Source organism: Mustela nigripes, chromosome 2, assembly GCF_022355385.1.
Source record: "Mustela nigripes isolate SB6536 chromosome 2, MUSNIG.SB6536, whole genome shotgun sequence".
In the NCBI taxonomy this organism is placed as follows: Eukaryota; Metazoa; Chordata; class Mammalia; order Carnivora; family Mustelidae; genus Mustela; species Mustela nigripes.
The window spans coordinates 178949192-178962479 of record NC_081558.1 but is presented as its reverse complement, the minus strand read 5'-3'; the positions used below and the strand labels follow the sequence as shown (position 1 = coordinate 178962479).

The following is a 13288-nucleotide window of genomic DNA, read 5'->3' as shown; positions in this document are numbered from 1 at the left end:
TGAATTCAAATTATATTACAAAGCTGTAGTAATCAAAACAGTATGGTATTTAAAAAACAACAACAGTATGGTCTTGGTATAAAACCAAATACATAGATTAATGTAACAGAATAGAGAGCCCCCAAATAAATTCATGTATATGTGGTCAGTTAATTTACATCAAAGGAGCCAAGATTATATATTGGGAAATGGACTGGCTCTTTAATAAATGGTGCTGCGAAAACTGGATAGCTACATGTAAAGGAATGGAACTAGACCCCTCTCTTACACTATACACAAAAAAATCAACTCAAGATGGGTTGAAGACTTGACCTTAAGACTTAAAGCATAAAACTCCCAGTAGAAAATGTAGGTGCTAAGGTCCTTGACATTAGGCTTGGCAGTGATAGTTTTGGATTTGACACCAAAAGCAAAGTCATCAAAAGCACAATAAACAAGGGAGCTTACATCAAACTAAAAAGCTTACGCACAACAAAGGAAACCACCAACAAAATGAAAAGCAGCCTATTAGATGGGAGAAAATATTTGCAAATCATGTATCTGATGAGGTGGTTAAATACCCCAAAGATACGAAGAATTCATATAACTCAATAGTAAAAAAAAAAAAAAAAAAATCTAATTAAAAAATGGGCAGAGAATCTGAATAGACATTTTCCCAAAGAAGATAATACATTTGGCTAGCAGGTATATGAAAAGATGCTTATCACTAATCATCAGGGAAATGCAAATCAAATCACAGTGAGTCACCACCTCACACTTGTTAGAATGGCTAGTATCAAAAATACAATAGTAAGTGTTGGTAGGGGTGTGAGAAAATGGAACTCTTGTGCCCTGTTTGTGGAAATGTAAATTGTTGCAGCCACTATGAAAAAAGGTGTGTTGTACCTCAGAGAACTGAGAGTAGAAGTACTATATGATCTAGCAATTCTTCTGGGTATTTATCCAAAGAAAGTAAAACCAGTATCTTGCAAAGATATTGATACCCAAGTTCATTATAGTATTTCTTACAATAGCTGAGACATGGAAAGAACCTCAGCACCCATAGATGGATAAATGGATAAAGAATATGTGATTGATATATATATATATTACATAATATGTATGTATCTCATATATATACCACAAAAAAAGAAGATATCACGTTATTTGTGACAACATGGATGGACCTTGAAGGCATTTTGCTAACTGAAAGAAGTTAGAGAAAGGGTGCAGAGTTTGATAAGATCTTTATAGATCTTAGATACTAGCCCTTTATCTGATAAGACATTTGCAGATATTTTCTCCTGTTCTATAGATTGTCTTTTGGTTTCATCAACTGTCTCTTTTGCTGCCAGCAGTTTAAGAGTACCTTTTTCCCTATACCTTTTTCCCTATACCTTTGTCAATATGTGATTTAAAAATTTTTTTAATTAATGACCATTGTCAAACCTATTAACAAGTAGAAAGAATATTATAATGAACTGTCCTGCCCATCACCAGTTTCAACATTTATCAGCATATCATCAGTCTTGTTTTCTCTGTACATTCCCACTCCTTCCCATTTCTAGGTATCTGATCTTTTTTTTTTTAATTTATAACTTTATTGAGATAAAATTTCATATTATTCATGCTTTGTTAGGTGTATAATTTGATAATTTTTAGTAAATGTATAGAGTTGTGCAGTTATCATCACAGTCCAGTTTTACATTTTCATCACACCAGAAAGTTCCCTCTTGCTCATTTACAGCCGATCCCCCGTCCCCTCCTCAGCCCAAGGCAACCCCTGATCTATTTAGTCTTTTTTATTATAGCCATTCTCATAGTTGTGTGGTGGTATCTCAATTTGGCTTTAATTTGTATTTTCTCAGTGCTGTTGATGGCAACCATCTTTTTGAGTACTTACTTGCTATTGCTTATCTTCTTTGGTAATGTGTCTATTCAGATCTTCTGCCCATTTTTCAGTTGGATTTTTTGCCTTATTGAGTTGTAGGATTTTTTTTTTTTCTGTATTCTGTTTATACATTCAGTATCAGATAAGTGATAGTAAATACTTATACTCTATGGCCTGTCTTCATTTTCTTACTGGTACCTTTTGAAATTTATTCCTGGTTTTAAGAAATTTGATTATAATTTGCCTTCTATAGTTTCCTTCATGTTTATTGACCTTAAACTTTTTGGTTCTTTGGATTTATGATTTTAACCTAACTTGGGAAATTTCTTTATAAAAATAAAAAGATTTTTATTTTTGAGTAATCTTTATACCCAATGTGGGGCTCAAACCACAATCCTGAGATCAAGAATTGCATGTTCTACCGACTGAGCCAGCCAAGCATTCTCAAAAATTATTTTAGAAAGCATCATTATGTGTTCTTTTATTTTTTTATTTCTTTAAAATATTTTCTTTATTTATTTGACAGACAGACAGTGAAAGAAGGAACAAGCTGGGGGGCAGGGAGTGAGAGAGAGAGAAGCAGGGAGCCTGATTCGGGGCTCGATCCCAGAGGCTTTAACCCACTGAGCCACCCAGGTGCCCCAGGATAATTTTAAACATATACACCTTGGCCTACCACCCAGATCACCAAGATACATCAAATTCAAACTCTGAAAATCAGAGAGGAAATTTTGAAGGCCACCAGAGTAAGGCATTACCTGATTTAGAAGACTAAAGAAATACAGCAGACATCGCAGATACTATGCCAGTCAGAATACAATGAAGTGACATCTTTTAAGTGCTGAAAGAAAAAATAACTCTCCAATTAAGAAAGAAAATTAAATGTGTTTTCAGGGAAGCAGAAGCTGAAACTACTCATTCTCAGAAGACCTGAACTATCAAAAGATAATAGTACTGATATGATGCCAGACAGAAAAATCTACCCCCAAAAATGAAGAGAGCTGGTAATGATAAAAACTGAAGATAAATATAAAAATGAACTTTCTTACTTTTAATGACTGTAAAATGTAACCATCTAAAGCAGAGGTTGGCAAATACTGTTTTAAAGGGCCTTTTTTTTTTTTTTTTTAAGATTTTATTTATTTACCTGACAGATCACAAGTAGGCAGAGAGAGGGGGAAGCAGGCTCCCCACTAAGCAGAGAGCCCAACGCGGTGCTCCATCCCAGGACTCCAAGACCATGATCTAAGCAGAAGGGAGAGGCCCCAATCCACTGAGCCACCCAGGTGCCCCAGGGCTGGGTTTTTTTTTTTTTTTAAGATCTGCAGACTGTAGGGTGTAGTAACTACTCAACTCTGCTCTTACAGCACCAATGCAGCCATAGACAGTACATAAAAGAATGCATGTAACTGTGTCTCAGTCCAACTTAACAGAAACTGGCAGCCAGTTTCTAAATGCCATTTTCTAAATGCCGAGACTTAAAACAAGAACTGTAGTGAAGCACTGTTGGTTTATAGCATATTTAAAATGAAAATGAATGACAAGAGTAGCACAAAGATTATTATATCATACCTAAAGCAGCATAATATTTGAAGGCATACCGGGATTTGTTAAAGATACATATTGTAAATTCTGGGGTAATCATGAAAAACATTGAATATAGCATGGCTATATTAAGCCTAAGTAGAGATAAAATGGAATTACAAATGCACTCAATCCAAAAATAGATGGAAGAGGTCACTGCAATAGTGAACCAGACAGAACAAATAGAAAACAATTATGAAGAGAAGAGGTTTTAATCCAAGCACATAAAAAATCATATTACATGTAAATGGTCTAAATCTATTAAAAAGACAAGTTGGTTGGGTTGGATAGAAAAACAAGATTCACTAACAGATACATAAACATACTCCTATGCACTTTTAATGTATACTTTGTTTACTCTTTACACACTTTACCCTCCCCCCTTTTTTTTTAACTTAAAGAAATTACTCTTTGGAGATAAAGATTCAGTTCAAGGGGCACCTGGGTGATTCAGTTGGTTAAGCTGCTGCTTTCTGCTGAGGTCATGATCCCAGGGTCCTGGGATTGAGCCCCATTTTGGGCTCCCTGTTCAGCAGGGAGCCTGCTTTTCCCTCTCCCTCTGCCTGCTGCTTTGCCTAGTTGTACTCCCTATCTCTGTGTCAAATAAATAAAAACCTTTAAAAAAAAATTTAATTCAAGTCCCTGTATTACCTCCTAGTATTCTATTGGGTAGATGTACCAGTTTATTCAATCATATCTTCTAATATATATTTGGATAGTTTCCTTTATTTTCCTGTTATAGTGCTATGATTAATATCCTTTTGCATGTACTTTGTTTTTGCTGGTAGATTTTTGGCGTGGATTCCTAGAATCTGTGTCAAAGAATAAATAGGTGAGGTAAATTTCCTAAGTAGTCCAAAGTTCTTTCTATAACAGCTCATACCATTTTGCATTCGTACCCACAAAATTAGTCCTTGTTTACGTTCGACCTCACCAATATTATTTTATCAATATTGTGTGAAATTTTCATTAATCTAACAAAGGAGAAATGGCGTTTTAGTATATTTTTTAAAAAGATTTATTTATTTTAGAAAGAGAGAGCACAGCAGGAGGGGCGAGGGAAAGAGAGAGTCTCCTTAGCAAACTACATGCTGAGTGTAGAGCCCAATGCAGGGCTTGATCTTACAACCCTGAGATCAGGACCTGAGCCCAAATCCAGAGTTGGATGCTCAACCAGCTTAACCTGGGACGCATCACCCAGACATCCTTCAGTGTAGTTTTAATTTGTATTTTTAACATGTGTTTTTTCTTTTCCCTTCCTTCCTTCCAAGATTTTTCATTTATTTGAGAGAGCAAGAGAGCAAGAGCAGAGGGAGGGATAGAGGGAGAGGGACAAGCAGACTCCACACTGAACAGAGCCCGACATGGGGCTCAGTCTCTCAACCCTGAGATCATGAACCGAGTGGAAACCAACAGTCGGTTGCTTAACTGACTGAGCCACCCACGTGCCCCTTAATCTGAATTTTTCTTATTGTGAGTGAAGTTGAACATCTGTTTGCATATCCTTATAAACCATTATTTTTTCATTTATCTTTTGATTTTGTTTATGTTGTTTGTATTGTTAGACATTCAAAAATGTAATTAAAATTTGTCAGTATTCTCTATTGCTCTTGCTACTTGAATCATAGTTAAGAATAATTTAAAGGAAAATGATTTGTCTATAATCAGTCTGTATGGGAATTATTTCCTGATATTTGTAATGTTTAATTTTTTATATTTAAGTTTTGATCCACTTGGAATTTTTTCTTAATTTGGAAGCAAGAGAGAATCAGTTTTGTCTTATAACATTTGACTATTCAATTTGAAGAAATCAACTTTTTCCCTACTAATTTGAGATGCTGCTTTTGTCCTGTACGTGCTTTTCACATGCAATTTGTCTATTTTTGGATTTTTCATTTCATTAGGCTATTTGTTCACTTGTCAGTACAGTGATGGTTCAGTTATGGAGGCTTTACAAAATGTTTTCATATTGGCTAGCTCCTTTTCATTGCTCTTGCTGTTTCATGGTTTTTCTACCAGCTTTCTAGATAGTAAACTCGCCTACCTCCACAAAAACTTGCAAGTACTTTTATTGTATGTAAATTTTTAAATTAAGAAGAATTCAGTGCTGAACTTATTCAAGTGTATACTTTATGTGTTCTTTACCTTCCTCCAGTCTAAGGACACTGAACACTAATGCTAAAACTTCTCTTTCTAGCTTAAGTGCTGTGTATGTCATATTTTTTGCTGTATTTTAAAGCCCAGATGAGATTATTTCTTCATGGTGTCAAAATTTGTAACCTGTATATTTACTAATCTTCATCCTGATCCTTCTTGATAATTTAATTTCCTATCTGAAAGCAGTTTCTATTTTTCTGTGGCTGTTTATACTTTTTTTTTTTTTGGTATTTGATGGTTTATAGTTTACTGTGATTAGCTAGGTATAGACTTATTTTTATTAATCCTTATGGGATTTCCTCAGCTTTCTAGATCTGAGGATTGGTATTTTTCATCAATTTGAAAAAGTCTTATCTTGTTTTTGTCTTTATCCCATTTCTCTCTTTTTGTGTGTGCAAGTATATAATTAGACATATACACATTCCATTCCTTGTATCTCCAGTTCTTGCTTTTGTTTTCTATTTCTTTGTCTTTCTACATTGTATTCTATATTAGTAAGTGGATTTCTTGCATTTGGAAAGTTAAGCATCATACTTAAATGGAATTTTCCTGTGGTAGATAAACACATAAATCCACATTTGTGTATTGCAGGATGAAAATTATGTACATGCTTTGGAGACCCAAAAAAGAACAGTAATTCTTGTTATAACTCCCAGATAATCTACTATATATATCCTATTTTGAGGAAACCTGGTATCTTCTTATTACTATTTGTAATAGATGAGAAAATATAGTCTGACTTCCAAGCTCCTGATGGCAGAATAGTTTGTTTCATAAATAGGGACTGTACCAGTACTCTAGTTATTTAAACTTGCATAATTCATAACAGTATACTGATTGATGCAAGTCAAGTAAGTATGATTATATATGGTATAATTTTTTAAATTCAGAGGCATGCAATTTATCATGTATTTGTCTCAGTATAATTTATGTTTTTATAGAAATCATTTCATTTAAGTGATTCTACTTTGAATAATAATTTTAATTTATGTAAATGAACTTTGGTTAACTCATAACTTGGACTAAGGTTAATTATAAATTGATTAGTATATAGACTGGTAATATTAAGTATTATATTAAATATATTATACAAACATTAAACATTGTATTAAACATATTCAAAATTAAAAATGGGTATAGACATACAATGATAAATTTTTAGAAACCCTTCAATGATATTTAGCCAATATCTTGAAAATCTGCATAATCTAAGTGAAGAAAAAATTAATGTTTCAACAAAATTGACAGTACATACCAAAGAACGTATCTATGAAGATCTTATGTTTGCTCTTAGATTATTATTATTTTAAAAAAGATTTTATTTATTTATGACAGAGAGAAATAGCGAGAGAGGGAACACAAGCTCAGGAGAGCTGGAGAGGGAGAAGCAGTCTTCCTGCTGAGCAGGGAGCCTGATACAGGGCTCTATCCCAGGACACTGGGATCATGACCTGATGAGCCACCCAGGTGTCCCTCCTCTTAGATTATTGAAGGAAGAACTTTGATGGCAGTCTTAATAATAAAAATTAACAGTATTATATTATTAGCAAGCATCAGTAGCACTACCAGAGATTGTTCTAAGTGCTTTCCAAAAGGTAGTTATTATTATTGTTTCTGTTTTATAAACAAATAAATTTGAGGCACTGAGCCATTAGGTGACTTGCCCAGGGTTACATATCAAGAAGGCGGTGGAACTGAGATTGAAACCCAAACACTGTGGCTGTAGACCATGGGCGAGTAAAGGGCCAGACAGTAAATATTTCAGGCTTAGCTCATAAGTTTTCTATTACTACTACTCAGTTCTGTCATTGTAGTATGCAAGCAGCCACAGCCAATATGTAAATGGATGGGTATGGTTGTTTTCTTATAATACCTTATTTATTGATAGGATATTTGAATTTCGTATAATTTTTAGTTGTCACAAAAAGTTACTCCACATTTTTCTTTCCTTCTTTCCCTTCCCCTTCTTCCTCTTCCTCCTCCTCTTCTTCTTAACAATTTAAATATGGCTAACTATTCTTATCATGCATTATTCAGTAGGCTATCACTGGGTCAGATTTAGCCTGTGGGTGGACAGTCCTCTGCCAGCCCTCCTCTAGACTGCCACGTATATTTTCGGGTCCTCTGTTCTGTTCTGGACTCCTCCTCCACCATACAGTTCTTCCATGAGGGTTAGGTAACTTGATCTCTAAACATTTAGTTGATCCTTTATTCCAGTCAATGGGAAATACAACAGATTTAAAACTTGAAGTTTCTACTTCTATGTATAACTAGATTTTTTTCCCCTAGTGATTTCACTACCACATAAATACTTGTTTACTTCCCTGAAGCCCTAAGGCAGAGCTAGCTAGATTTGTTTTTATTTACTCTTACTTTGCATGTAATTTTAACATTTTAATATCATTATCATGGAGTTGGGCCTTGTTACTGAGGTAGCTGATAGTGGGGCATGCACAGATCTCTCTTTTGTAATGTTGGCTCCTCTTTCATGTTCACATAATTCAGACATATAATTCTGCATATTTTCTTGGATTCTGTACAAGGTCACATTGCGTCTGCATACTGATATCTAAATATATTTCATAGCACATTTTATTTCTGCTAAAAGCCTTTATTATCTCTCTCCCTCTTTTGATATGACTAATTGCCCTACCAGTCAGTACTCTTCTACTCAACATAATGATACAATCCCTTTCCCTTCTACTTAGTACAAATTTATAATGCCTCTGTTTCATCAGGTTATAATATGTATGTGAAGTACAATACTATGATAGTACAGAATTAGCTATATATTTGGAGAGAAGGAAGGGCATTTTAGACCAGATTCTTAGGTAAAATTGTGTAAATTGGTCTGGAGGAAGCAACAGATCCAAAGACCTTAAAAGCATAGAAGTTAAGGAAATGGGAAGAACCTTGCTGTGATTGGAGAGCATGAAATTTCTCATAAAAGCTCTGTGTGTAAGTATAGTTTTGAGTCAGACATAGAAGTTCTTATTTCATGACAAGGAATTTGTATTTCCTGTTGTAGATTAACAATCTCAAATACCTAAATGGAATGGGAAGGGAATGATAGTAAAAAAAAAAAGCAGCTAGTATGTGGGAGAGGTGGATGGAGACTGGTGGGTTGGAAAGGAGGTTCATGTTCTGTGTAAAGGCAGTTATTGCTCAGCTTATTTTATCATAGAGAGATGCAAACCCTGTGGTATAGGGGTTCCTGTTTGTTAGGAGCCCAGAGAAACCTAGATTTAATCTGAAGTAGCAAGGTTTTTATATATTAGCAACTAATTAAAATTTTTTTTCAAAATATTTTATCCATACAAATAAGTGTGTCAGTCCAAACAGCAGTTTGTGAAGTCTGTTAAGTAGTCAAACCATTCTGTGTTTTAGGATGATAACAATGGCAGCTGTATTAAACATGTACTTTTAAGTAAGTGTGGAATAGCAAGACTGGAGATAGGAAGAGTCTGTTAAAGTTTAAAGATGATGTAGATGTGAATTTTAATGGCTTAATACGGATAGAGAAGATTCCAGAGGTACATTGATGGGGCTTTTTTCATATTCATTGATAGTAAAATAAATAATTGCAGAAGGGTTAAAAATGACAAATAGTTCTTTACATTCTTGCCTCCCAAGTTCTGTTTTACTCATGTGGACTCAACTGTTTTACCAGTTTATTGCATATCCATCTAGATAGTTTGACAATATGCATTGATATTCTTGTGTCCTCTATCCTCTCCATTCTATCACACAAATGATAATGTAATTAATATATTTCTGCATTTTTTCTTAACAGTATATCTTAGAGTTTTCCCATTATCTGTTCATATAGATTTAAGTGTATTCTCTCTAATATTCTCATTAACATTTGCATTATATTTCATTGTCTGGGTGTATTGTAATTTATTTTCCCAGTCCCCTGTGGTAGACAATTAGCATGTTTCTATTCTTTTGCTATTACAAATCATTTGTGGATGCATGTCCCTCAATGTCTTTGAGCTGATTTGTGTATATTTGGCTGATTTGCTTTTGTAAGTGGAATTGCTAAGTCAAATGATTATGTGCGTATTGTAAATTTTCTGATGACTACTACTGTGTTGCCCTTTAAGAGAGGTAGTACCTCTTACCATCCCTCCAACAAGATATCAGAGCCTGTTTCTCTACATCAGAGCCATTGTAAAATATATCAACATTTTCATTTTTGTAAATACGATAGAAAATGTATTTCATCACTTACTTGAGTAAAGTCGCACATCTTTTCATATTTGAAAAAAAAATTCACTTGTGGTTTTTTTTGTGTGTGTGTGTGAGGTAGTCTTCTCTTAGTATTTTACCAGGTGGTTAGCTTTTTAAAAAATTAATTCTTCAGGGGTGTCTGGGTGGCTTATTGGGTTGTGTCCAACTCTTGATCTTAGCGACTGTTGATCTTAGCTCAGGTCTTTTTCTCAGAGTCATAAGTTCAAGCCCTGCATTGGGCTCCATGCCCAGTATAGATCCTATTACTTGTTTAAGCTTTTAAACAGAGATTCTCACTGTATCATTTTGCTTTGATTGCTTTTGTAGTTTTTGGTCTGTTGACACTTAAAAATTTTAAGTAAAGTTTTATAAAATATGGGGCATGGTTATTATGTTATATTTAGAAGTCTTTCTAATTACTGTGTAATACTTGGGGCTCATACATAATTTTTAAAAACTATATAGTCTCATAATATGTTTGCATTCTAAAAAACTTCATTCTTAGAGATTAGTTTGGATTAAAGGCAAAAGGTGAGTAAAAAAATGGGTATTCCTAGTTGAAGATCTTGTAGGTAATTAAAATCTAAAGATTCCGAGTTATTTGTCACTTGTTCTACTTTAGGACTGCTAAGTAATACTAAATAATTTCCATAGTTTTTCATGTTCGTGGTTAGGAAATAAGTCATATATCTTCTTATATGAAGTATAAATTATTAAAAACACAAAGTATTTAGTAACAGTGTTTTCCAAAAACAATTATTTAAAAAGGAGGAACCACAGATTTTTGGGCAGTCTGTTATGAGTGGGATAATCAAGGTAAGCCCAGAATTTGAGAACCCATGTGTTGTTTATTAGATACCTAATTGGTGATACTACTATAATATAAGTGTTGCATGAGTGACTTTCTAATTTTCTTATACTTTCATGTTAATTTTCCATCCTTTATATCCATCTGAAGAAAATTAGATTTTGAATTTTCTAAGGGGCCCATTGTACCAGGGTGAAACTGGACCCATTTAAAATCATCTTGACATGTGTAGCAACATTTTTGCCACCTGATACAACATTGCTTTTTTTCTTTTTTTTGCATTGTGAACACTGGTAGGCATGAGTAATGTAATTGTTCATTTTATAGTTCTAGAACTTCAGTATACTTCTTTGTATTTTCTTTGAGGACATTTAAAAGTTTACTAAAAACTTAACATGAATCTTAAATGATCAGTGTTATGATTCAAATCTGGCTATTTAAAAACTAAATATCTGATATTACATAGTTTTTAATCTCTTGAGAATATTTTAAATTGGGGCCAAACAAACAAACAAACAACAACAACAAAACCCAAACCGTAAAGAAACAATGGAAGTTATTATTCACTTGTTCTTTCTAGGAGCTTCTTTGAGTTGCTGCTGTTCTTTGGAAGAGATGAGTTTTATGAAGAGCCCTTAAAAGATATTCTTGGATCATTCCAGGTAAAAAAACTTAGCATTTTGTGTACATTTAACATATGCCTTATTCTTCCCCTAAACATGGTATATTGATTATTTATTGCTTTTAAGTTTTTATATTTACTAAGATGGCAATGGTTAGGATCCTATGTATTTTACTAGCAGAAAAAGAAGGTTCTTAAAATTAACTTTCAGCTCTATTTCTAAAAGCAGTTCAAATTAACATTCCAGTTCCACATTTGCTAGACCAGAGCTTGCTGCTACCACCCTAAGCACATCTTGCACATACACTCACGCGTTTTATTGCTATAGGCTTTGGTTTCAAAGCCCCATGTAGAACTCAGCCCTAGTAATAAAGGACTCTTCTTGCCTAGCCTAAAAGCAGGCTGCTTGTCCCATGTCCCTTTTCCCTTTGGATGTATCCTGATTTTCTCATATATTTATTTATTTTCTCAATAGCCTTCCCAAGATCGGAAGCATTTTTTTTTTTTTTTTTTAAAAACACATGCTATATGGGAGGAGAAAGTAAATCCGGAAGAGCATGACAAAGATCCAAAGACCTGTAGATGCAAAAAAACAAAAACAAACAAAACAAATACCTGTAGATGCAAAAAAACAAAAACAAACAAAACAAAGACCTGTAGATGCAAGAACATTTGATATGTGATCTTTTAAATTTTAATTTTTGTTTTTATTTTTTTTTGGACAGACAGAGATCACAAGTAGGCAGAGAGGCAGGCTGGGGGTGGGGGGAAGCAGGCTCCCTGCCGAGCAGAGACCCAGTGTGGGACTCCATCCCAGGACCCTGTGATCAAGATCTGAGCCGAAGGCAGAGGCTTTAACCCACTGAGCCACTCAGGCGCCCTGATCATTTGATCTTTTTACCATATACTTGGGAAGCAGTATCTAGTACTCTGGCAACTAATATGTCCTTGTAATCCCATCATCATTCTCTGGGGTGGAATAAAGGAAGATGTAGTTTGAGCTCCCTCTAGGGGTGAAGTTTTTAGACATTTTAAACTTATTCCTGCCATGTGTTTAATAAGAGAGGCTTTAAGTCAACTAGGAGTATTGTCCATCTTTAGGAAGGAGATCAGCATAGTAACAGAAGAGTCATGCAGTGTTTTCTCTCATCTAGAATATTTATTTTGTACTTTTGAAATAAATCTTTTAGGCTGCATTAAAATAGATTTATGATTGCCCACTCTGGTGCATACATAGACATAGGAAAATTAGAAGCAGATTTAATTGGCTAAGATATATCTAAACTTCTTCACGTTCAGAATCTGACTCTAGATTTGTTTTTTCCACTCAGTCACTCTCTTTTTCTCTACCATTTTGTCTTCAGTGGCATCAAACGTGTTGATGAGGAAGCATTTCCGAAAATAGTTGATAAATGAGCTAAAAGCTATTGGCACTGGGCTTTTAAAAGCTTAAGCTGGTTTTATGGTTCTTTTAACCAGCCAGCTTTTGACTTCTGCTTCAGAGTATTGTTAAATTATATGAATTGCTCTATACCCTTCTCTTACCGTTTGCTTCCCACAAATTCAAAGAGTGCTAGTCCCTTGGATCTTATTGAGTCACCAGTATACCTTTTTGCCAGTTTTCAGGATGTCTCTTTGAATGTGCATGGATATAGAATGACAACAACATTGTGATCATTACCAGGCTGTCTTGGATTCTAAGACAGCATTGACTATAAAGCATATTCTGATTTTAGAGTTGTAGAAATAGGGAAAAAATGTATCTTAGAATCAGTAAAACAAAGTATATTATATTAAACACTATACTTTATCCATTCTTATATTTAGCAAAAGAAGTAAAAATACCTATTTTCATGGAGCTTTTTTTTTTTAAGTTTATTTTTTTTCTTAGTAATCTCTATACTCTTGTGTGGGGCTTGAACTCATGACCTCAAGATCAAGAGTCCTGTGCTTTTCCAGCTGAACCATCCAGGTGCCCCATTATGAAGTTTACACTCTGAAGTCTATATTCAGT

At 34.2% G+C, this 13288-nt stretch overlaps 1 protein-coding gene across 1 annotated transcript in view; it reads left to right on the top strand.

Annotated features, from left to right (window-relative positions):
- Positions 1–13288, top strand: part of ZNF654 (zinc finger protein 654) — an 80529-nt gene that overhangs the window by 33674 nt on the left and 33567 nt on the right. The window contains exon 3 of the mRNA XM_059392133.1: positions 11233–11314. Within this exon, the coding sequence (XP_059248116.1) occupies positions 11233–11314 (82 nt within the window). The remainder of the gene's footprint in view (positions 1–11232; positions 11315–13288) is intronic.